We start from the raw sequence: 26595 nt of genomic DNA on the forward strand, positions 1-26595 counted from the left end.
TCCTGCACCTGGGAAGGAGTAACTTCCCAGTGAGCAGTTTGTAGTTATATGTACATAAATACCAGTATAAATACCTGATGGAGGGAATGAAGACAAAGGAGAAAGACTTTTATCAGTAGTGCCCAAAGACAGGGCAAGAAGCAATGGGCACAAAACACTTGAAATTCCATCTGAACATCAGGAAACACTTTTTTTACTGTGAGGGTGACTGACTCTGGGTACAGGTTGTCCAGAGAGGTTATGGAGTCTCCATCCTTGGAGATATTCAAAACCTGACCAGACATGTTGCTAGACAACCTGTTCTAGCTAACCTTGCTTCAGCAGGGAGGGTTTGATAAGGTGATCTCAAGAAACACTTTCCAACCTAAATGATACTGTCATTCTGTAATTTGCCCCTGAGTCAGCAGTGAGCCCTGACAGCGATGAAGGCCAGCATGGAGGTCAGCAGAGGTGCATGGAGAAAGGACTGGAGGCAACAGTCACATGTTGCAATAAGGGAAGTTCCAAGTGGGTGTGAGGGAAGAAATAAAATCTTTTTAATGATGGTAGTAAGGCACTGTAACTGGTGGTTTGGTAAGATTATGGGATCTCTGTCTTCAGAGGGATTCAAAGTTCATCAGGGCAAAGTCCTGAACAATGTCACTGAACTGTCAAGCTGGCCCTGCTTTGAGCAGGAGGTTGGACTAGATGACCTGCAGAGGTCCTTTCCATCATGATTTGTTCTCTGATTCTGTAGAGTACAAGAATTTATATATAAAACCTGTGTGTGAGACTGGAACAAAGGGGATTAAGTTCCTGGGTTTTTTTTCCTTTAGTGGAGGACAGTACTTTTATTGACGGTAGGTACAATGCATAGCGTGGGTTTGTATCAATTCATGGCCCATATCTTTACTTAAAAAGTAGTAGTTATTGGCCACTTTAGGCTAATTCATTTTAATAAAACATTCCTATTTTTGAAAGAATTCTTGAACTTTCAAATACTAATCATAGAAGCGCAGAATCACAATATCTGGAAAGGAAGGGACCCATAAGGATCGTCAAGTCCAGCTCCCTGCTCCTCACAAGACTACCTATAAACCTACTAAACCATATAGCAAAAAGTATCATCCAGACTCTCCTTGAACTCTGTCAGGCTTAGTGCTGTGCCCGCTTCCCTGGGAAGCCTGTTCCAATGTTGGTCACCCTCTCAGTGAAGAACCTTTTCCTGATGTCGAATCTCAGCTTCCCCTGATGCAACTTTATTCCATTTCCTTGCGTCCTACTGCTGCTCACCAGAGAAGGGAGATTAAACACCTTCCCCTCTGCTGCTCCCCTTGAGGAAGTAATAACTCCTATATTACATACTACCCTCCCTGCTAGAACTAGTATAAGAACTGATACACTGCACAATTCAGATTTTAGAAGATATTTTAAGTAAGTACACTAACTCCTGATCTTGAAAAATAAAGCAAGCTGTATAATCATTTTTATGTCCATATAATATATAGAAAATAATTTCATTTATAGTAAATAATATATGGTAAATAATTTCATGGAATAAAAAAAAGATTAATTTTATATTTGATTACTTTAGCTAAATGTGAATATAATAAACTTTGAACCAACTGAAAAACTATTTTTTTTCTGAATGCTGCCTACCATGTTTCTTGGAAGCTTTGAGTGTCAAGTCAGTGCCAGACAGAGAATATAAAACCTCCAGAAGTAGCAACCATTTCCACTGAGTTGAAGGAGAATTTATCTCAACAGTTTGATCTTTTAAGACTTTTGATGCATAAAACCTTCTGCTTCTGTCTCACAAATGTCAGTTGTCCATGGGCAAACATCTACTTTTTAATAAAGAAGTTCTGAATTTAGACTTCATTTATTCTCTGGAAGAAAAAGAATCCCAGTAATTTATGGCTTAGTGCCTTTTTTTGGTTTCATTTGAGTTTGTGTCAGAGAAAAAAATACAGTGGTTGGCCCAATTGCCTAGAAAAAGCAATGAACTTCAATATGCTATCTCACAGTTCCTTCTATCGACATTTATTGATCATAAGTGAAATTCTGGCTTCTAAAAGGCAAAATATATCTGAAAAAATCATCATACTCTGTGAAAGGAAGAGTGTTCAGCTTATGGAACTAGGAGCACAGTGTAGTGGTATAGCTTGATTGGAGAAAAAAAAAGTTAAAGAATAATGAAAAGCTTTCAATTATGACCAAGTTTAAAAGGATAGGCTCTGAAAATATGAGTTTATTTTCAGCAATCATAAACCAAAACTCTTTTGAGTCAAGAATCATTCTTTCTGTTTATAGTTTCTCACAGTTCAATTCCAGTCTTGTGGTGGAGGTATTTTTCTCAAAACCCTGCCTACAGGAATGAGTAGGTCATATGAGTTCCTTCTTTATTGCTATCAGAAAATCCACTTTTCCTTTTTGTGAAGGCAAGTTTGAAAATGGGAATTTTAAAAGGTCTTGGGATCTAAAAAAAGCCAAAAACCACAAGGTCTTGGATAGCACAAAGTTTCAAATGTGATGTTTTATGCTGATCTCTTGGTCATAGGAATCTTACTGAACCTGTGACTCAAAAATCAGTTATGGCATGAGGCATGTGTGACTGCATATGAAAGAATTTATTTGCAGAACTGTGAGATAGGTTTGGATGGCCTTGAGTTTGAATTTCAAGGGTTAATGTTGTACAAAAATTATTTTGGTATTTGAGCTCGAGCTGTACTTAAGAGGAAAGAGGATTGATGTGAGGGGGTGAGTCAAAGGCAAGAGAGTGGTTGTGCCTGGAGGCACTTTGCCCTGGTAAGCTGCCCCGACATGTAGCTGTTTCATTCATTCTTTCTTCTAGGAAACTTGTTTCCAGTCTCTTTCCATTTGTGAACATACCAAATATTTTTTCCTTAGGAGTGTGGATATTTGGAAGGAGAACTTAAATGCATCGAGAAAAGCAGATCGATTGAGAGTTACCTTTGGCAGACTAATCTGGAAACAGTAGACGTACACCCAGCTACCTGAATACCATAGGTTAAAAACTACTGAGGCTCTGCAGTGTTTATCTTTCCTTTGTAAAAGTGTCTTTCCTGATATTACTTTAATTACTGATTGTCAGGAGGTTTAAGATTGTGAAGCTGCAGCATTTTTATGGCATGCTGTGTTGTTCTATCATCACCATAATATTTAGCCCCATTGGATTGTTTTCCCCCAACTCTCCAAGTGATTTGGTGTGGGGAAAGGAACATAATACACATGCTAATGGGAGGAGACAAGAACCAAAATAACTTGCCCTCAGTCATGTAGTAAATCAAGGAGAAAGCTTGGAATAGAACAGTGATTCTTTCTCTCATATTTCTGTGCCTTACAGGCTACAGTTAAATGACTACCAGCAAAGTTTTTAAACAAATTAGATTTCTATTCCCTTCAGTCGTCAACTAACCCACTGTGATGTGTCAAAGGAATATAATTTTGGCTAGGTATATGCAGCAAGAGAGGAAATGTGAAGATACGACCCTTTCTCATGCATGTTTTGTTAAGAAAAAATAAAATTAAGAAAAATGAATGTAAAGATTGCATTCCCATCAGACTTTTTTAAATATTTCTGTGTTTCACTAAAGATGAACCATTGAAGAAATACTACAGTTTCATGCTATTTCTTCAAAGCTTGAAAACTGGAATTAAGAAACACTGGTATAACTATGGTGTGCAGTTTACCTGAGAAACTCAAAGAGGAAGTGGAGGACAGGAAACAGAAGAGTCACCACTTGAGAGGTGGTAGATATAGGGGCCCCTTTGGGTTTTGCCCCATGGGCTGTGTTGATGGTGCTTTGCCTCTGATAAAAGTTCTGAAACCTAAATCCCTCCAGCAGCAGCAGGCACACAGTTGTTGCCTGTTAGTATCCATTTGTAGCTCTAGATTGCTTACTAAGAAGTGAATTGAGAGTGACAATAGGAAAAAACTAGGTTTTTTTCCAGATTAATGTGAAGAGATGTTCCCAGGAGAGATCATGTTCTTTACAAGTGTGTCATGTGTCTCTAATCCAGCTTGGGCAACTGGCTTTATTTCGCTGTGATTATATATGAAAACAGAAGTGTGTCTGCTTTGTGATTCACTGCCTAAGTCCCTGTTTGTTAACTTTTGATCTCGTGTTAAGCCTATCAGTACCAGGTCTGTGTGCACTGCAATGGCATACAGCTTGTTCAGGATGTTATTATAATTACAGCGCTGCCACAAAACACTGATTCATATCTGCACTGTTTACAGGCCTCTGACAATGCTATTAGTTCAGTACATAATTTGGTAGTAAGTTAATAAAGAGACATTCACCCCATTAGGCAAAGCATGCTTGCTTTGCAGACAGTCATAAATTAGATCATGAGTTATTGACTGTTTGCTCTGTCCTGGTTTGTGTTAGGAAGTTTGATCTTATTAACTGTGTTTGTCTGTGTATCTGTGCGTATCGTTTCTGGAACTACTGTGGAATTAAAAAAAAAAAATACCACAGGGGATCCACATGAAAAAAGGCAGGTCACAAAATCCAAATCTGGTTTTCATACATTATTTTTAAAGTTGAACAGGTCTTACCATGGCTCAAGTTTTAAATTACTAACTTTTTATCAGTGGGATAAGTTACCATGCAGTTCTCTTCTCTGTTGCTTTCACCACTTGTCTTTATCCGAATCCTTCTTTTTCTTTCTTTTCCTATGTGAAATTTGCATCCCTTACTTGGTGTTGCAGAGGCCCAGTGTGTCTCTGAATTTAATTATATTTCTGCTCTTCCTATTTTGAAAATAATTTGGTAGGCTGTAAAAATTCTCTTATGTGGTGCAAGAAAGGGAAATTACCTGATTCTCAGGTAAAAAGAACAGATTTTAATGGGAAGAAAAAGATACCTCTCTGGCTTCTGGCATTTGAAACTGGTGAAATTTAGGGGCCTCTTTATAGACAGCAGTGACAGACAGTTTTATAGAAGTTTTCTTTGTAACACAACAGTTTCTTCCTCCTGTAAGTTTCTGTGCTGTTTTCCACAATTTGAAACCACTGCTTGCAGAGGACACTTAAGCAAAGTGGCACGTTAAAAGGACTTTAGATACACTGCAGTTATATAATGCCCACTGCACTAGGTATTTCATGAAATGGTACTGAACTGGTTAACAGGGCTCTCTCCCAAGAGTTCCTTTAGTAGCCATCCTGCCTGAAATTACCATCACCCCAGAGTGCTGCAACAGCAGAAAAGCACCGTGCAGCCAAATCCAAGTGATTATTTCATTAACGTGTTTGCACTGCTACTGCAGTTACAAATTTCAGTAGCTCAGTGATAATCTATCTGGAGCAAGAAGCCTTCTGTGCTTACATACCTTGGAAATCATCAGCTCTCTATGGAGTCTAGTGTTAGTCAAGGAAAAAATATTTCACATCTGTTCCTATACTGGACAGGTGTAACCCTCTGGGGTACTGCTGAATTCTCCATTTCGTTCAATTCCCACCAGAACTGAAAATAAGATGCTGGATGAAAAAGAAACTGACTTAAGCTATCATTAAAAAAAAAAAAAAACCAACAACCTACCAAATACGTTCCTTATAACAGCAAAGATCTCATTCTAAAACTTTTAAGAAAAACCTTGGTCAACTTTTTGCTTCTAACAGCAAAACCCTCTAATACAGAGTGAGACAGTCTGTTCGTACGCTGTCAAAACTCTTGGCTGTGGTTTGAATAAACAGATTAGACTTTCAGACTTTAGCCAACTCATAATTCCTGACAGTACCTCATCATTGTTGCACGTTCCTTACGCCACTTTTACTGCAGATGTTAGAGCTGGGATTTAAAATTTATTTCCCCATGGCATGTGAGTTTTAATATCAAACTTGCAAGGTGTGTGAGTACTTTGGATGTGTTGCTTACATCATGCCAGTTCTGCATGTTACTCTGAATCATACCATTGCAAAAAGCAGACTTTTTTTTTACTTACCTATTTGCATTCTACTCAAAGTTGCAGCTAACTGTGGTAAGTGTGTAGCCTAATAGTACCGGTGCTCTGAAGCTGCTGAAGTTTCTTACTGAACTTGAACTACATGTTTTCTGCTTTTTTTTTTTTTTTTTTAACGCTACAACCTAATGAAACCAGAGCGGAAGGGAGGGTTTTCTACTTGTTAGTGCAAGTGCCTGGGAGGCAGGACTGCTTAGTTTTGTTCCTAACTTGCTACGCCTGATCTGTGGCAACACTTTTCTTCTTTTGTGCTAAAGTTTCCCCATTTGTAAAATGGGTATAGTGATCATTATCTTTGCCTCTCGGGGGTTGTTGTGAAGCTTGAACGAGTTCATATTTGCAAAGCGCTTTGAGAGCCCCAGATGAAAAGTGCTTGTAAAAATAGTGAATCTGGAATTGCCTTCTGGGTTATCTGTTGTAACTGGTTTTCCTGCACAAACCTGAATATGCTTCAGACAGTGCTAGTGTCAGTTGGGAGGATTTTAACCACGGGTGAGGAACAACCAAGTAGTTTGGTGCATTTAGCAGGCAAGGCGTATTTCAGTCCCAAGGAAGCACCTCACCCTTCCCCAGACTGGACTCACTGAAGCCGGGACCAGGCAGCTGCTCTTCCTCTGGGCTTTGGGCCTCCAAGCCCCCACATGGCACCGGAGCCAGCTAAACCGGAGGGCTCGGAGGGTAAGTCAGGGCTGTGAAGCCATCCCTGCCCTCTACCACACCTACAGAGCCTGGCCTTGGGCATCTCCCACTGCCTGCAGAGCAGCCTGCAGCTGGGAGGAGCTTTGCAGCTTCCTGGTGCCTTCATTCATCTCGGACTTTACAGGGTTTTGATTTTCTTTCCCCTTTCTTCATCCCAACACCTTCCTCTGACAACACCCTGCAGCACCCACACCTCCTTCTCATTTTTCGCCTCTCCGCTGTCCCACTTTGGCCTCTGGCTTTGAAGGGCAGACATGAATACTTCTTGTGGGAGCAGAAGTTTTCCTTCTGGCCACCATTAGAGGCTGCTGGCTGCCAGAGCCGCCCCGATCGAGCTGAGCTGCCGACAGAGGCTGGATGTGCTGGGAATTTCAGTGCTCAGTTGCTAGTGGGAGTAGTACCAGAAGGAAAGTATCCTACATGACAGTGGCAGGAGACCAGACGCAGAGAGACTGAGGATAACTGGGGAGTTAGAGAACGGACGGAGGAATGGAAAAATGTGGTAAGAGCAAAGGATACTGAAGCTGAGGATTGAGCCTAATGAGAAATGCAGAGGGAGAAGAAATGGGGGGTGGGAGAGGCAACTTAATTTGGGGGGGGGGGGGGGGGGGGGATACAAAAAGGAAATAACAGTTCTTATAGATCTCGCGGAAGAGGTTAAAAATTTGACACGGGTTTGAGAGCCTGTTTCAGGGAAGTCTTCTGGAGCCCTCGCCAGCCCCAGCCTCCTGCCCACCCTGCTGCCCACCCTCGGTGCTCCCCCTCCCCTTCCTGCCCTCTCCTGCCCAGGCGGAGCTGCCTGCTTCCTCAGCCGTCTCCTTGCTGTCACAGCTCGCAGTCAAACACAAACAGTTAAACCAAAACCCACGCTGGTCGTGTCTACCAGGTGATCAGTTGCTAACTGGGCATGTGGCCAGGGGCTGCTCGCTTCATCTTGGCGGAGCTACCAGCCTGGATCACCCCTCGCTTGTGTCTGTTCCGCACTGTTTCAAATCTATTGGCTTTAGTAAAGTCGTACTCAATTTCCAGTAAGTCGAGGTGGGAATCTCAGGTCCGAGAAGTACAACGTGGTCTTTGATGGGTGGAGAGTTGTTTTGATTTGTCTTTTAGACTGGTGTGTCTGGCAAAGGCAAGGGCTCATCCCCAACCCAGCGGCTTTACCTTGACATACGTTTGTATGTCGGTCACAGTCCCAAACCCTGCTTGAAGAGGATGTGACTTATGCTGGGGGGAGAGGGGTCTAACCTACGCGGGGGGCATTTTCAAAGGAATAATGTGTGAAGTGAAAGATCATGAACACTACAAAATTACTATAGGTGTGGCTTACCTGGCAAAAGAGTGAAATTTGCTTTGAGATATGCTGGCCAAGCAATAACTGAAGGCTTGTTGTCACAGAAGATCACTTTGTTATAAATGATGTAGAACAGCTGTCCCTACAAAAGCATTGTACAGTGACAGGGTATCATTCTGCTTTCAGGATATTTGTGATGAAGGGGGGGGGGGGGGGTGGGTGCGGGGTACGAACAGGAAAAAAATGGAGAAGTCCTCCTGTTGTAGATGTACTTAGATTTGACTTTTCTAAAAATTTATGCTTGAGTCTGTCTCTGTGCAAATGGAATGGGTGTCAGCTACTCCTCCCTCAACCCCAAATAGCTACACCCTGTGAGATGAGCTTCCATTAGCTAATAACTACTTCCCATTCTCACAGTGTGTGTAAGGAGATGCAGCTCTTCTGGGAGGCACTAAACCAAGTGGGGTTTGCTTCTCTCCTCACTTTGCATTGGGTTTGTCTGTGAAGCATCCTTAACCTCCGAATTTTATCAGACACAAAAAGAATGGCATTTTTTTGTAGTAGTGTTTTTGGCTCAACCTGCAAGTAGATACATGAGAAATTTTAACTGCATGTGGGGTATTTTTTTGCTGAGGTGAGGATCTAAAGAATATTTAGAGTTGATGTAGAATTTACAACTAGTTTTAGCTGCTGGATATTATTGACCATGTTGCATGCGGTCATCATGACCAATTTGAAGTAACACCAAGTCAATACCATGCAGTGAGCATTCATACAATTTATGAAACTTCAGGGTTTATATGGCTTTCGATAATAATAATAATAATAATAATAATATCAAGTTATTGATTTTGAAATTATTAGCTTTGAAATTTTGGTAATAAATTCATTCCTACAGCTAAAAATTGCCTTGGCTTAACCACTTACCAAGCTGGGGTTTTTTAAGTCAGTACTTTAAAATATAAATGCTAAGTGCATTTGGGAGTAATATTCTTTTTTTAAGTTTTCAATATATGTGGCAATTTATTTAAATTATACAGTTTCTTTATTTGGCTTGCAATTGTTTAAATAAGCTATTTTTGAAGTCTCCCTTGCTCTGTGAGCATTTCTCAATAGAGTGCTGGCTGCAGCACTGCATAAAAATTTGCTATCTACAAATTTCAGGTCTAAAGAACTATGTTAAAGCTGAGCAAACCCTTTTTTGATACAAAATGAGGTTCAAATTGCTTTTCAGTGGCAAAGGGAAAAAAGTAAATCAGGGCTTCATTCAATCACGAAAGCAGTGGTAAAACCACCTTTCAGCTCACCTCTGAAGGGAAGCCAGCATTCACCATCCTTCTTGCTCCGGGGAGCATGAACCCACATCTTCCAGAGGAATAATCACACCATTAAACTGTTGGGGCTATGAAATCAATATATTTGATTATTTCCTTCCAAAGTTGTTTTACTTCCTCAAAGACAAGTGAAGGTTATTTGGGCCAGAGCAACCTTGCAGTGAGCGTGCTGTTTTGAGAGTCATGTACTGGTTGTGGGCCAGGGTCTCCTCTGGATAGGTGTCCTGAGAACTGCTCAGCAGCAGTCTTACATGCATCTGCATCAGTTCCTATTGTCGTCACAATTCCTGTAATATATTTAAAGATTTCATCAAATCAAAGAAAGAAGCAGAATTTCTTCCCAGTCTTGTCATTGAAGATGCTTTCCTGAATAATGGGAGATTTTGACTGCAATGTAAGAGCGATACATTAAACAAAGTGCAACAGCTTCAGTGATGGAAGCAGAGGTAGTTAAAATATTTTTCTAGAAGATTATATTGAATAATAAGACAGCAGATTGTCGTTTTGATTTCTGTTTCCCTGAGTGTCTAACCTTTTATTTTATTCAATTTTATTTAAATACAAAGCATATTAGCATGAAATTTACTTTTGCCTTGACTGGAAAATCTATTAACATAAACCGACATCATTTTTGTCAAGAAAAAGACATAATAAAAACAACTTTGACCTGAACTGCATTTTATTTTGTCAGAGTTCAGTTATAAATCTGTAGGTGTTACAGCAAAGAAACATTCAGATAAATGGAAAGATGGGTGGTAGTGTTTCCATCTCTGAAATTAAATGACTGTTACCAGCAGTTCAGCTATATATCTTTGGATTGAAAAGTTTGTCTAGCAGGGCCTTTTTTCTTAAGATGAAAAATCATTTAAGAGATGTAAAAGATGTCCTGTTTCCTAACTACAGCAGAAAGACAGAATGACCAGGGAACAATGTTTGCAATCTCTTCTAATGAAAGGATTTGGGGACATCAAATGAAACTAATAAGCAGCAGGTTGAAACATCCAGAAGGAGGTATTTATTTGACTGGTAGAAAAGCCATGGAATTCATTGACAGAGAGCACTGTGGATATTAAAACTTTACATGGGTTTTGAAAGCAATTAAAACAGATCTGTGGAAGAAGAATCTGTCCAGGCTTATTAAATAGGGGGAGGGGGGTGGGGGGGAAGTATCCCTGACTCAGGAAAGTCCAGAGTCATTCACAGATGAAAGTGTGTTCTGGGTAATTATTGTGTTAATACTTTTCCTTTACCATCTGGTAAAGACCACTCGCTGTTGGAAAGAAACAGCAGGCTAGATGGACCCCTGGTCGGGATTATCGCATCCTACAGCTTTTGCCCTTTAGGCAAGTGAACACCTTACGCCACACAGTTTAACACCCATCTTCCCTACAGTGTGATGGCTCCGGCAGCAGGCACAGCATCGTTCCTTCCCGTTAGGCAAAGGGCTGGATCCCTGGGGAGCTGCCTGGCCCTGGGAAGCGCTGTGCTCCCCACGGGCCAGCTGGGGGCCTCTGGTGCAGGTCTCGCTGGCAGCCTCTTGCCCTGCTACCTGGTTGTGTGTCTCTCAAGCAATCCTGCTACCAGGGGCCAAGCTCTCTGATTCCAATCTATGGAGAGGTTTTTCCACTACAGGGTTGTGATTGTTCTTTTTCCTGTTTTTATTCCTGCCATTAATGGGTTCCCTCTTGAAATCAATCACTGACTGGCAGGTTGTGCAGGAACTCAAGCTAGTGCTTAAATGAGCTCAACATTGCCGAGCCGCATTAATATGACCTTTCACCTGTGGTAGTTGGCTGTAGACATATGGAAAATATCAATCTGGGTGGATTTCCATGCTAGATCTACTCTGTTGGTGTCTGAGCTGCTTGGATACCTCTGCATGGGATTTCACTGTGCCAATTTGATGTAATATGAGCTGTCTTTGAGGTCAGTCTCTCTTGGATTCTAGACACCAGATTGATGGGGTTTTTTTCAACCAAGAGGTGTATATAAACACTCCCAAACAAACAGACACCCTGTGATAAAGGCATGCTGCCTGAGAGGATAAGAGGATAACAGGCTCTGTTCAGTGTGGCAGAAAGGGTTAACTGAAGGAGAGCCCAGGCCTTGCCCCAGGAAATTCTCTGAACTAGGCTAGAATGCAGAAATGATCCAAAGTATTTTAAACAACAGATAAACTGCTTTTTAGCCAAGCAGCTGAGTTTAAGACCTTTCAGAAAGAAAAAAAAAGGGGGGGGGGGGGGGGGGGGGACCAATTGCTGATGTCTCCTCTACTCCTCTATTGACACTGTGTGCACAGGAACATATTCAAGCTTCTAAATATATTTTCTTCCAACAGTCTAAAGGCTGCAGGACTTTTCCACTCCTAATTATATAGTGCAGTATGCTGTCTGTTTCTGACTTGCAACTTCAAAAACCGAAATTGGAGCCATAAATGAAATGTAGGGAGAGGGGTAAAGAGATGCTGTGTGTGATAAGGAGCTGGTCTGCTAATATTTTCACTTACGTTGTTACCCGTCACGTCTGTTTTAAATTAAATTACTATTATGTAGACCCTTGACATTTCTTTAATATGGTTGCTGTTTAGAAGAAAAAAAACCTACCCCAACCTATGATTAACTAAAGCAGTAGCAAAGGACAATAAATGTAAATGTCTTATGACAGTTGGGTAGCTGTGCTGGTTGTATCTCAGGTCTCAGCAAGGTCATGTCATTAACAGGATGTGGAAACACACAGTCATTTCAGGCAATAGCACATTCTGAAATTCAGAAGTATTTTCTGAAATCTGAATTATTCCCTGACAGTTTGGGCTCCAGGCTCTGTTCTGGAAATGAAATGAAGCTCAGAGTCCTCTGGTAGTACATCTGCTAGCCATGCTGGTGTGACCTTAAGCCCTCCTGGATGAGATCTGAAATTTTTGACTGCATACCAGTAGACATTTTTACCTCCTGTGCCATCACTGGACTCCTGGTATACAAAGGAGGGATTTCCTTTGTCCTTTTTGCTTTCTCGTGCAGCCTTCTGGAGGACAAGGTCTAGGACTTTGTGCTAGTGAGTCCTGGACGTGGGAATCAGAAGAAAGACTGAGACACTGCACCAGTCTGGTGTGGGAGTGAGCTGGATCCCCGTGTGCAGGCTGCTTCTGCTGCTCCTCTGCTTTTTGTGCATTCTGCCATTTAGGCAGGAGCATGCTAGAGATCGACTTTCATTTGGAAAGATAGGTGGCAGTTTTCTTTGCAAAAGCACTACAAAAATTCCAAGGGGTGAACTGTAGGGGTAAACTAACACAATTTCAGGTCACCCTCCAAAATCTCATGCAGGCAGCTGTGGCTGAAGGCTGCTGGTATGCTGTAGGACAGGCTGCGTTTCCATTATGTTGTAGTAAAATCTACACATTTTGTAAGATAATGTTTTTTAAAGATATTTGTAAGATATTTCTTTGATTTCAGTCTCTGGGCTGAAAATTATTCCAGTTGCTGGTATGAATCATGAGGCTGCAGGAGCACAGCACTGGGCTTAAATGAGCACGCCCTGCTTTTCAGCAAGACTTGTTAGCTCAGCCATGCTCCAGCCTTCAGGCTCCCGACAGCCAACACACTGAAACTGGTTTTCCAGCTCCGGTGGAGAAAGCATCCACCTGGGTGTATTTACTTGCAGGAATGCTGTGCAAGAGTGTAGTTCCCATCTTTGCGCGCACACGGGCACACGCTCGGTGCAACCTTCATGCGTCGTGGAAGTGTTTGCCCTTCATCCTCTTGCTGCTGAAGGCTGGTTCCAAGGGTGAAGACAGCCAGGAAAGGGCAGGGGAGCTGCTTTTCTTGGTTATCTGTTACCTGTGCTGAGCACGCCTAGAGCCTGAGGGTTAGTCCCTCTTTGAGATGCTCCATGAAGGTGTAGACTCCTCTCTGGAAAGTTTATATAGACTGTAAACAGGAGTCAAAGGAAGAGGGATGCAGGTGGGGCTTTAATCCTCTATTTGAAGATTATGAAAAAAAGAAGTTAAGTGACCTGCTCAGGGTTGCACAGGAAGAGTTGGGGTGGCACCAGGCCAGCATTTTGGGGGAAAAGATTTTTTTCAATTTATTTAATTGTTTTTCATTTCATAGATTAATGCCACTTGCTTAACAATTTGGAGGACTGAAGGAATATTTTTTTCTCAGAAATGAAACATTGTGGTTTAGTCCTTTTTACTTTCCTCAGAACCAAAGACAGTTCTGCTCTTGCTAGAAGCATAGGTTAGATTCAGTGCTTCAGATAGTGCCTTCATGTTAAATACAGTAGGTTTCCATTTCATTGTACCAACATTTGAACATATATTTAAATCAAAATCACTCCTAGGGTTTCAGACTTTTATGAAATTCAGCTCAAATTCTTCTGTGTCATTCATAAATTATTACCCCCTCCCAAATCATAACTTTTGTCAAGTATTATTTTCAGTCATTAACCATTCTATGCCATATTTGGAATTTCATTATAAAGCACATAAGCATCAAATTTTGAGTTAAGATTGGCTGGTACCTTCATCAGACATTTTCATAAGCACTAGATCCTCTCTAGCTTACAGAAATAGCCAGAAATTTTCTTCTACTGCTAAGTTTTATCTCTTTGTTTTTTAAAATAGACACAGCAGTAGTTTTCTACTACTTTACAATGTCAGAAAGGGGCCTGAAGGGATAGATGAATCTACTACAGAAATCGGATCATGCGTCTAAGGACAATTATACCTAAGGAAACAGTATACCCTATGGTACATACATATCATTGGCATTTAGGTTTAGTTCTATATTCTGTAATTGGAAAGACAGGTCTGAAGGCTGCTGTAGTAAATTTGAGATCCTTTATTCTGAATTCTTAGTTAAAATTTAAAAATAATAATAATTTGTTCCTCTTGGAAAGGAATTATATGGGCCAGTACCAATAATCACATTTTTTACCCGTATATGCTGTAAATTTTGCTTACTATGGGATAGGAAGGATATATATAGAATTTAAAAAAAAAAAAAAAAAAGCAGGGGAGTCAGTCTTCCCTAACTATGGGATTAGACTGATTCTCCTAGGGTCAGATAATATATTTATGTTAGTATTCTCTGATCCCTTGAAGAAAGGATAATAATCAGTCCTTTTCAGCTTGTCACCTGTAATCTTGCGTTCCTGCTTGAAGTGCTGTGTTCTTGTAACTTCTGGAAGAAAGCAAGCATCAGCTTTTATAGGGAAACTTTGGCTAAAAAGTTTAGACAAAACAGGAGCAAAGAAACAGAGTAAAATTTTAGTGCTGCTCTCTCTTTCTTTTGTTGTCTACCTGATATATTTCATAGCTTTGCACTGATTCTCCCTTAATTAATAACAATATTTTTACCTTGATTTCTAAGCCTTGACCACAGAATAAATAAAGTCCATATCAATTTCAGCTTTTCTGAGAAGGCAGATAAAAAATAAGTTAAATTTCCTTAGAAATAATCTATTAACGTTGGCCATTCTGCAATAGAAAGCATGGTAACTGTATTTGTGAGAAGCAGGGCTGTCCCGTTAATAGGCTGCCAATTAATCTGAAGGTGCCTGGATGATAACAAAGACCTGTGGATGACTGCAGGTTTCAGTGTCATGATGTCCCATGGAGCACAGATCCTTGCCTTGTTCTTGAGCCCATAGTTGGTTCCAACTAGTTCCTTTGTGGAGCTGCAAGTGGGCTAATGTGTCTTGGCAGGACCATTTGGTCTTCCAGGACTCTTTGCTGCTTTGGGTTTCTCTTTGGGCACCACATTGCCCAGAACAAGTGAACAGAATGATCAGTGCCAGTTGTCACTTACTATATTTCTAATAAGTGCCTAAGGATTGTACTTGTCTTGTTTACTTATGACTTGACTGAAGCAATTATCAGCTTTTCAAGGATTTCTGCAGTTTCTTGAAAATGGTAAACATGAAAATTAGATTAAGGTAGTCAGGTTTAGAACAAACTTGGAATAAGCCCTTAAAGAATAGTATTTTTCCTTAATCCAATCCCTTATTTGCTTTGAAGACAGCAACAACTATTGGTAAACTTCTGTGTTCCTGACCTTCCCCCTTAACAGTAAAACATCTTTCATATTTCTTGTATCAGTTGTAACTGTCGTGGCATGATTTTAGCATGTCTTCTATATTTTACAATCTAGGATCCTTCATATCTGAATTATACTACGAAAGTCTTGTAGAATATATCCATTTTGTTAAAGTATTTAGATGAGTAGTGTGCCATGGGAAGAGCTGCCCAATTTACTTTAACTCAGCTACATGCATGGGTGATTCTACAGACTTGAATCAATTTAAATATACGCATAATGCTAAGTCCCCATTTCAGTATTTTGGCTAAAATGCTTTGGTTAATACTTATACCTCAAAAATTAATCAGAGACTTGTATACTGTGCTGAACTGAGGTATGAAGTCCCTCTTTTTTCCAGGGAAACAATAGCATGAACATTGTTCCGAGGCTTATGTTCTTTTAAAATATGGTTAGGACACGTTTTCATTCATTTCTTCTTCTTCTCAGCATGGCACATGCATTCTCCAAAATACTTCTAATCACATGTTGCTTTTTATTGAAACATGAGTCAATTTAGTGAAGAACTCTGTGAACCTGTATCATCATCAGATGCTGAGATTATATTGTTAAATCTTACCAATCAGATTTCTGTATCTTGAGAATAATTTTTAAGAGTTCTTGTTGTATGGAATTAGAGAAAATAGATTTTTTTCTAGTTTCTTATTTGTTGCAAAAGTCATTAGCTATAGCTTAGAATACAACTTCCTTTTCTGCTTTCTCTCTCATTAGAACTTTTAACAATTCATTAGAAATTTTTAAATTTTTTTTGTAGTCTTAAAAAATAGCTGTATGAATAGACCTTTCTCAAAGAAATATATAGTGTTAATGTTTACAAGCAGAATGGTAATAATTTTAAAATGCTGAGAGTGTTAAAGAAATGGTTTAATATTAAAAATATATATGCAAGGTATCTTGTGGAAACAAGGAGAGCCATCTTGGAACCATTTTTTTCCTGCCTGGATTTTTTTTTTTGTTGAATTACTGTAGGTATTGGTGAAACTATAAGGATCTTTTTTGTTGGACTTGTGTATTATCGTCTTGGATTATGAGGCAGATCTTCCCCTTGGCACAGTTCTGAAACTGTGCCTGAAACAAACTTCTACATATAGTGTATACCCACCGACAGGCCTTAGGAAGATTTTGAGATAAATGAGGAGAGGGATCCATGTATCAACTGGAATAAACTTTTGCCATATAGTTGTCACATGAATATCTCAACGAAGCCAGGCAAATACATTGGAGAAAGCAAGAACAGAATAATGTGCCCTAAGTGGCAAGACCATACGCTTGATCATTTGCAAGAATTTTCTTAAACTGGATTTACCGACTTATTTTGCTATTATTATTTTAGGCATTTATACTGTTGCATTATTTATATGTAACTAGAAGAGCAGAGTTCTTACAGAGGAGAAACTGTACTGTAAAAGCTTAAATAGAAGGAAAAAATATCCGAAAACCCCTGTCACAGACTTCTGGCTTGACGTAATAACAACTATGCCAAGTACTGGCCCTGAAAACCTCCTGCATAGATTTAAGGAGAAAATTATGACATCACAGTCTGAGTGGTGAGGTGTTGCTTCAGCTTTCTTGTTTTATTGTCTTCTCTGAAATTGTCTTATTTTTAAATGAATAATGATTTGGTTTTGTCATCCAAGTGCTCTACGTTTCTAAATTTAGAAAAGGTTCTGGAGTTTCTAGATGAATGATACTAAAAGAATCGTTCAGCCATTACGGTTAAGGTTAGTCATCTCATCAGCTTATGGCATTTATTTCATTACACCATGGACCTGCTGTTTTAGAGGTCTGAATATTCTCCAAGAATATTTGTAGACCTCTGAGATCATTGTGTTCCGTTGATCTACAAAATATTGCTAAAGCCCGCAGGACTCTATAGGCACGTATATTATGTGCACACTTTTGCATGTGCATGTATGTTCTTGAATACTCTATTTCTTTTATTTCTAAAGACTAAAAAACTCATCTCTTTGTGAGGGAGGAAAAAAGCCTGCAGGTTTGGAAGGATGTAGCTGGATATCCAGCTCTGGATGTGTTCATCATAGCAGACTGCATAGGGTAATTGTTGTCCTGCTGCTTCTGCTCTGACAAAATTTGTATTTGCGTACAAACAAAATACTTAGTATGAAATTATTTCTATGACTGGATCAACTTTGTATTCTCTCACTCCTATATTTATGCCATACTAGCAATATTAATCTATGTATGTTTTATTAAAGATCATCTTAACTGTTTTAAAGAAGTAGATAACTCTAAAAAGACAAATTTTAGACACTAAGGTGACGTTTCTGTTGGAGTGCAAATGCCCTTTTCCAAAGGGTCTTGCTTTTTCAGTAAATGGAGGTGTGTGGCTTACTGATTTGGGCAGGTTAATTCCATTTAATTCCATGTTGTTTATTGACTTTCTCCAAAAGACATACTTTTTCCATTAACTAGAGGCATCACTAGAGCCTTTATGAGAGGTTTCAGGTAGATAGGATTACCGAGGAACAGCAGTATTTACCAATGCAGGGCACAGAGTATATGAAAACAAAATAAATGTAATCCTCCTTTTTAGTGTTTTTATAACCTTTTCCTTTTCATCTTCATAACCATCCAATGGTTAGGATCCTATAGTTTGTTTATTAAGCGTGGTATAGCCAATTGTATTTCAGATGTGACAGCAATAAAAGTCATACATTTGACAAGAATCAGCTATATAGTGATATTAATAGGAAGAGTAGCAGCTTAGACATAATTACTATTTTTCTGAGTGGGAAGTGCTCGTAGGATGTATTCATGATTTATTTAAGAAAGTAAAGCAATTTATGTTAACGTACTTATTATTTTGACAGCCAAACCACACAATTAAACATTTGGAAAATTAATACTTCTGGCACTGAAGGAAAGCAGCAAACCCAACCATTGAATAAAAACTGGAAACTTTTGCAATACGGTAAAGTGAGGTATCAATTTTGTGCCCTTTTCAAGTTCAACCAGTTGTCAGATAAAGGCTGCTATCCACATTTTCCCCTGTAAATGTCCTTCGAAAAGACTGATAACACACAAAGTCCTTGGTTTCAAATAGTTGTGGTCTTTCTGGTTTATTTTGTTTTTAAACAGAAACAGAAGCACAAGTACATAACAAAAATCCATCCTAAATTCTGAGTTCAGATAAACTTTTGGTAAAGCTTCATTATCTCTTCATGTGCTAAGACTCCCAAGAAATATCCAGCTCAAGTGTTCTTTTGTTGTAAAGAGTAAAATTCGATAGTTGATCTTTATGTATAGAAACATAATGGAAATGGGAATATTTTTAGCAACCCATATTTTCTTTGCTGGTTGTCCTTTCAGACATGCAGAAGAACACATTCATTTGTGTATGTCTTTTCCTTCTGTACCCAAAATACTTAGAGGTATCTCATAATAAATGTACTTCACAAGAGTCTTAATTCATCTAGTTCTTTGGAATTTGCTCTTCTCACTTAGCCTCATGTGCAAAGAAAGGATGGCCCAAGAGTTAAGTCATTAGCCTGCTGCTTTTCAGATGGATTGTAGTGCTCTCAAGGTGTAGATTTCCTTTTTAACTTGGACAGATCTGTCAGGTAAGAAGAATACTACTTCATCTAACCAGGACGTTTTGAGGGTGAATGTATTAGTTCATCCTCCGATGCTGTAGTAAATTCCCAAAGTATGAATATGAGGGAATTTTGTTAGTATTCTATGAAAAACAGGTGCTATTACCACACAGCAGATCTTGGAGCCTACAACCAGTGGTGAAAACCTAATTTGAGTAAATTTCATTCTTTATTTAGCATGAAGCATTCTCTTTTAAATTGTCTGCATTTTGTAAGACAGCATTTTTACTTTGACAGCTTAGAATTCTTTGGCTCTGATGAAGAAATATGAAATATTTAAGGAAGTATTTGAACAGTTACTTGTGTCTCTGTGTTAAATTAAATAAGCTGATTTCCTTAAGAGCGACTGTACTGGTAATAGTATGCAGCATGAGTGTTGTAACTCGATTATATTAGTTAGCAAAGACAAGTTGTTTGTTACTCATTTCTATTACTGTAGTGGATCCAACCCCAATTTATGAAGGAGGATGGCAGGTGTGGGTGATTAGGTAGACTTCAGTTTAAATCAGGTATGTGTTTTGGAGGGACTAAGTGTTGTGTTTCTGTCTCATTGCTGATGAAGCATATCACATTAAGTCTGTCATCTGGCAGACTTCTCAGTGAAAGTGTTCTTCATTTTACAACAAAACTCTTTTGGGTCCAAAATAACAGCTGTAGCGTTTAGCATCTATGGTTCTTTGTTTTTCTTGTAGGGTCAACGATTGTATCTTGCGAGTGAATGAGGTCGACGTGTCAGAAGTGTCACATAGCAAAGCCGTGGAGGCCCTAAAAGAGGCTGGCTCCATAGTACGACTGTATGTTCGTCGAAGGAGACCTATTCTGGAGACTGTGGTAGAGATCAAGTTGTTCAAAGGACCTAAAGGTAAATATGAAAATGAAATTTTCAACTTAATGCTTAACCTCTCTCGTAGCTCAAATGGCATCTGACTTTGTTGGTTTTTTTTAACTGGTTGACCTGTCAGATACTGAAATGCAGTTAATTTAGGCTGGTAGAACTTGAATTCATGGTTGCATGTCTCTTCCTGAAAGATAAAGCAATTCAAGGAGTTGTGGTTTATTTCATTTGATGTTTACTGTAGAGAGAGCTTGTTACCTCCCAAAGAAATGCAAGATGCAGAGATATTATGCTTTACATTGGCAGCACATATACTTCCTCTAAAGTTCTTCTACAGCGACCTTTGACTTTCATTTAAGGTGAGGTTGTACACAGAGTTTCTGAATTTTCCCTTTTTTCAGGAGGCTTTATAATTATCCAACTTACCCTTTCTACATTCATGTTGATGGTTTCTCCTACAGTTATCTTTGGAAAAAGATGACAAAAATACTAAGGTAACCAGATATGTAGGAGAATTTTATTTTATCCTTCAACAAAATTGCATGGAAGATTAGCACGAAACCTTCACTAGTCTAAATCAGCTTTATCACTTCCAGCAGAATCTTCTGGTTACAGAAAAAAAAACCCTAAATTCCTTTTGATAAGCATTAGTCTTAATTGTGAATAATGTCTTTTCACCTTTCCTTTTGCAAAATATTTTTATTTTCAGAAGTGTTATTTTTAACAAATTTCATGTTATTGTTTTTCCTGCCTGGAATTTCCCTCTGGCTTTTTCTTCAAAGCTTATTTCTGGGAAAAGAAAATGGGTATTTTCACAGTACATGTGAATAGAATGAACAGCAGCAAATTTTTGGATCCATAATAATTATTTCTTAAGCAGGTCTTTAATTAATGGTGTATACATGAAATGAGGCTATTTGCATGTTGCTTAATATATATGCTATGCACATGAGATTATTCTACCTGTTTTATCTACTGTGAATAACCTGCAGCATTTTCAGTGGTTTCCCTTCCATCTCATCTGAATATTACAGCGCGCTTCTACATAGTTTTTTATACCAGTAATGGAGTACATTTGTTTCTAATACCCATGGAATTGCTGAGATTATCCATTCATAGTAAGCAAGGATAGGGCACAGTTTTCAGTATTGCACTATAATTCTTCTCTGTATGTCATGGTTATGTGACACAGCAGTGTATTCATCACCCTCTACTCTTGGAGAACAGTCAGATATATTTAAACACGGATCTGAGGGTGAACATCCAAAAGTCTGGATTGTGGTCAATTACAATGCTAAATTGACTTTCTAATAGAAAAGCATCTCTAATGATATTTTGTATGTGTATGAATTCGGGATAGTAGTGTAGGCAGCAGTGTTTTTAAAGCTTCAGAATTAAACCAAGTGTGTGATATGATAGTCATTTTGAGTAACCTAAGGCTAACGAAAGTAAAATTAACATATCCTTTCACCTTCTCATAAAACAGTAAAAATTATTCACCATTACCAAATTTTTGCAGCATTGTGGAAATGGACAAGAGGGGAAATCATTATCTAATAAATCATCTGTGTTTTGGTTGTATGCCTGAAACTATTTAATTTTACACTTATTTTCATTTAAAAAAATGGATACCAAAAAAGTGCATTTTATGACAAGCTAAAGAAGTTTTGCCTGGTTAGTGCCACAAACATAACCTTGTAGCTATATCCTTACTTGTTTACTTATTTACTTACTTGTTTACTACAGATATGTGCTATAAATAATGATTTTTTTTATTAAGCTCAATATATTTTTAATTTTTTTCTTCTATAGTATAGAAATAAGTGTAAAGTTCAATGAAAAAAAAAAATGATGGGCTAATTCTTTGCAAAAGCAAGGTTTTTCATCTTTATAATTTAGACAGTAAGGAAGCATGCCCTTGTATGCTTTCTGTGTGCCGCAGATGAAAAAGCAAAATGAAGAAAATAGGTTATAGATTGGCTAGAAATCTTATAAATACTAATTTTAATATCTGTAGCAGTTTTTCTTTGAATTATTCCAAATCTTCCCTGAAAAATGTACTATCTGTTGAGAGGTATCAAACCCATGGCAGAAGCTGAGAATAAAACCTGTGAATCTTGGCTGTAGGTTTCAGCGCTAGTCACTTGTGTGATGCTGATCTACTCTTATTTCAGGTGATTGATCTGTGAACTGCTCTTTCACACCATTACTATACAGTGCAAGAACAACTTAGTATTTATATACATGGTGTTTCTTACTTCTCGGGGTGGCATTGGGATGTTTTGGCGTCCAGAACAGGACCTGAAAATCAGCATGGTTGTTCCCACACCGTTCCTTCCTACTCTCAAAGCCTATAAAGAAAGCTGACTGGTTTTTAGACAAGAAGGCTGTTCCATACTAAACTTGCAGAAGCAAATATCTTTTCAGTTGCTTCTTTTCCTGTCTGTCTCAGTCAGGATATAACTCAGTATATACAGAGTTCATTCCTCAGTGTTGAGAATTTACCACATGAAAGCAAGTCTTGGCTTCCATAATACCATGTAAACTCAGAGATCACTAGCTCGCCTGTGTATGTGTAGTAGATCATATCTTTCAGCACTTGAAGGTGATAAAGAAGGAAATTTGCAAGGCTTTTTATATAAGTATTCCTCTAATTTCATCTAAGGCATTCAGAACGAGAGCTTTTACAAGCTACAATTCCATAAAGGTTAGATTTTTTAAAAAATGGATGTTAATTTTTCTAGCTAGCAGCCACCATATAAAAGACATAGGTTATTTTTGCAAATGTATTTTTTAACATAAGAATTGAAACGTGCATTGGGTAGCAATGGCTTTGGGCATATGACAGGGGAAAGGTCATGGTAGTGTGCTGCCAAGTGATCCCTTTTGAGTGCTGATCCCCATGCAATTGATCCTGTTGCTTAAAAAAAAAAGGCTGTCCTAGCATCATATGTGCTAAAAGGCCACGTAACTCTTTAAGATGTAAAAAAAAAAAAAAGAAAAAGACACAAATGAATTGTTTAATAGAAAAATCAAAGTTTCAAATAGAACTGCAGCTGTGCAGGTATTTTACAGCTGTGCATCCACCAGTTTGCCACACCTGATTGACAACATTGGCTGATGTCTGTAGTCTATGTCTTGAAGGTAATTGCTAACTGATCACTGCAGGATCTTCCTCTCTTTCAGATGCTTGGGAGATTGTCTTTTGTATCCCTCTTCAGTCAGACATACAATTTTAGTGATTCATTGTTTGGCTTTGTATAGCATTTAGTAGTAAACAGTAGGTGTTTTATTTTAGTGGCTCTCAGGACACTGCAGGTTTTAGCAGCCAGCGTCTTTGCTTTAGCTGAGGGCTGCAAGCAGAGGAAGAATATGCAATGGAGCTTTCTTATTGAAAATCAATCGGGTTTAGACACTCCTGAAGATCCTGTCTTTAAGTAATATGCTTTTCTTGCTCTGTGTTGAAACATAACAAGATTAACAGTAATGAGAATGGATCGCATACACTACAGGATTTGCGCCTGGGGAACAAACCTTCAGATATTCAAAACAAAACAATTTAATGGTGGGGTTTGGCTTTTTAATATAACTTCTGTGTTACCTTCCAATAAGACCCTGAAAAGAAATGTTCATGAGTAGTGAATTGCGAACTTCAGTCACAATTCAGAGATTACAGTGCTCAAACCCATTCAATTGCATTTGGCTGGAGGACTTTAAAGCAAAAGAATTCCACTTCCCTCTGGGATTTTCGTGCTATCCTATCACACTGCAAACCTACTTTTTACTAAAACCAGAAATGTAAACTAGTATGCTTGATGTAAGACTAATTATAGAAATTAAACTTTATTTTTTAAAAATTTCCATTTTTAAAGAATCAGTCAGACAAATGGATTTTTACCATTGTAAAAAAATTCTGGCAGTCAGAAACTCAGTTAAACACAGAAGGTGTGTAATATTTTACCTACCAATGCCTAACTGATAATTTAAGCTCTGATATTATATAACAGAAGAAAAAAAAATGTAAAAACCGATGATTCCAGTAACTACAGCAGTGTTGGATCACATAATAAAAAACTTCTGACCTCAATTCTATAGGAAATGTGATATCTTAAAAGACAACACAGCTGCAGAAACAAAGTTTAGGATATGTGAAGCAGAACAGCTGAGTACCAGGAAACTTGAGAGGAGAAATGGCAGACTTGGAAAAAAAAAAAAAAAATGAATAATATAAAGGATAGCTGATTCTGCCATCTGGATATTCTGGTGGCTTGAGTATAAAGTCATAGAGAAACAAGATAAATTTCCCACACCCTTCATGAAATTCAGTAGTAACTATCATTGTGATGTTTGAGCCGTGTGAGAATCTTGTGGTGATAGCTCGAGCTGGCCTTTTGTTCGCTGTATTTTGGTTGGAAAGGCTCTGGACAGACCAGCAGCTATGTTTCTTTTCTGCTGTTTGTAAGGATGCTTCTTTCTCATTCCTGGTGAATTCAGCCAGTGACACGTTCTATTCAGGTACAACCCCCCCAGCACAGACACTTCACAAAGATGTTCAGGGGCACTTATTCTTCTACTCTTTCCTGCTCTCAGAATTAGGATCATTCCAGGACTTTTCATTTAATCCTTTTGGAGTCTTATTATGTTTTAGGGCTCTACATTATAAATTAATTCATCTATTAAGCACTGTTCAGCCCAGTTCTGTATCTCTCTCTGGATGGCTGTCCTCCGTAACTTAATATTCTTAATCAGCAAAGACAAACCAAGCATCTCGATAAAATACTCAAAAATAAGATGGGATAAATACAAAGGGTGTAATATGTATTTATTTTTCGAATTATGTATAGCCACCTAAATGTTAGATGAAGTCATTGGGCATAACCAGTTCCAGAATTTCCATTTCATTGTTTTCTGTGCTGGACTGAAGCGACTATGCAGCATGTGGTAGATTTTCTTTTCACATAACTATTTGTTTTATTCTTGATGACAGTGAATAAAGTCACTGGACCATAATGAAGCTTTCTTACTATACTGAGAAAAGAATCAGTATGTTTTAAGTAGTATATTTTTTAACCCATTGATTCGTTATGGAATTTTCTTGAGAAGATGCAGAGAAATTGACCATCAATATAAGGTATGATTTCACTCTAGATTTACCTTGAATTTGTACTTAAATGTTCTCTACTCCATTTCTGTCTGTAGTGTCACAGAAGTTTGTACTTCTGTTTCATAGAAGTTGACATATTTTAGTTTGGATTGATGCCTTTATTAGAAAAATCTTGTGTTCTGTTGCATGGATAGCGTCCCAGCTTGCAGTGACAACCAAAATAGTCAAAAAAATTTCAGTAGAATTATCTGTATTATAAAATGTCTGCAAAATAAAGCACTCAATTTAGAACAGCAGATTAAGGACATTTTTTAATTTTCAATAATATTGCTCCCAGTCAGGAAAGGAGAAATCTTATCATTTCTATCTACTAAAGCAAAGCCATGGGTTAACATTTTATCTCAGGTAATAGCTACAGCACTTAAAATGAAAGTGGGAACTTTTGCAAACAAAGAGCCCCAATTATTTCTTTCCCAATTTCAGAGAACACTGAGAGCTTTCAGATCTTGCTGTTAGATAACTGATTGCAAGTGCTTGCTTCAGACTGATGACGATACATATTTTTTCATTAACATAGCTATCACTTCTACTACTATACTGGCCTATTTAATTTAAGGGACACTAAATACTGCATAGCAAACTTTATCATTTGGGGAAGGGGGTTGTATGGCAAGGTAGGCAAATGTTTTATTCATTTATGATCACTTGAAACCTTCAAAACTTTTTTTATTTCATGCTAAGAAAAGTTTTTATAGTTCTGAAGTGTTTCCAACAGAATTGTTTTTTCACAGTTTGAACAGAACCTTAAACCTTTTCTTACAGTCTTTTAAGAATTTCACTCTTATGATCTCATCAGCTGTGAATTTACTTCTGTTTTTCAGTGTTCTCTTCCTTCTGTGCTGTAAGCTTTTTTGTGAACCCTGATCTAAGAGCATAATGGGGCAGCTTAGAAAACAGAGCTGTAGAAAAATGAGGAAGCAGGCAAACTTTCCCAAACCCAGATTTAACAAACTATTTAGGTTCTCATCTCTAATTTAAGTGCTTCTCTTTCTATTACTGTAACACACTATCACTTACTACAGGTATAAATAGAAAACCACTACAACTGAAACTAAAATACCATTTTTTGTGAAATGTCTTTGCTTGAAGGGACTCACATTTCATCCAATTAGCAGAAAGTGCTCTGTCAAGCAGTAATACATAATTTTTTAATTTTAAGATAGTGATTCAAAACCATCATTTATAAGTTAATGTCACTAAAAGGCATGACTTCCTCTGCAGGCTAGGATTGTCTAATGTAAGAATATGTGAGTATCTGCATAGTTTATCGCATGAAAATTGTATTCTCTTGAAAATCATAACATTAGAAAGCTCTGTGATAGTGCTATAAAAGCCATTGCTGTTTTTCAAAAATATCTTGACATATTAGTATTGCCAATGCCTGATGAAGATAAAGTGGTAGGTTATATCTTCACCTTCATATTTCACAGACTGAAGACATTGATCTTTAATTTAAGTGACGATATATGCATACAGCTGGTATTACCATCTTCTGCTTTATGGCACAAATAAAGCAGTAAATGTATTATCTGCCTTTGGCCACTACAGACTGGCTACCTCATTTGTATAATTTACCAAATGTGAAATATTTCTTAA

General features: G+C 38.2%; 1 protein-coding gene across 20 annotated transcripts in view; it reads left to right on the forward strand.

The window, feature by feature from the left end:
- Nucleotides 1-26595, forward strand: part of DLG2 (discs large MAGUK scaffold protein 2) — a 1049324-nt gene that overhangs the window by 689389 nt on the left and 333340 nt on the right. For 19 of the 20 annotated variants that reach the window (XM_037377334.1, XM_037377356.1, XM_037377333.1 and 16 more), the window contains one exon: nucleotides 19693-19862. In XM_037377334.1, coding sequence (XP_037233231.1) covers nucleotides 19693-19862 — 170 coding nt within the window. Of the gene's footprint in view, nucleotides 1-6865; nucleotides 7169-19692; nucleotides 19863-26595 lie in introns of those variants that run through there. The other variant, XM_037377352.1, reaches the window with a different exon arrangement.

Source organism: Falco rusticolus, chromosome 2 (assembly GCF_015220075.1).
Source record: "Falco rusticolus isolate bFalRus1 chromosome 2, bFalRus1.pri, whole genome shotgun sequence".
In the NCBI taxonomy this organism is placed as follows: domain Eukaryota; kingdom Metazoa; phylum Chordata; class Aves; order Falconiformes; family Falconidae; genus Falco; species Falco rusticolus.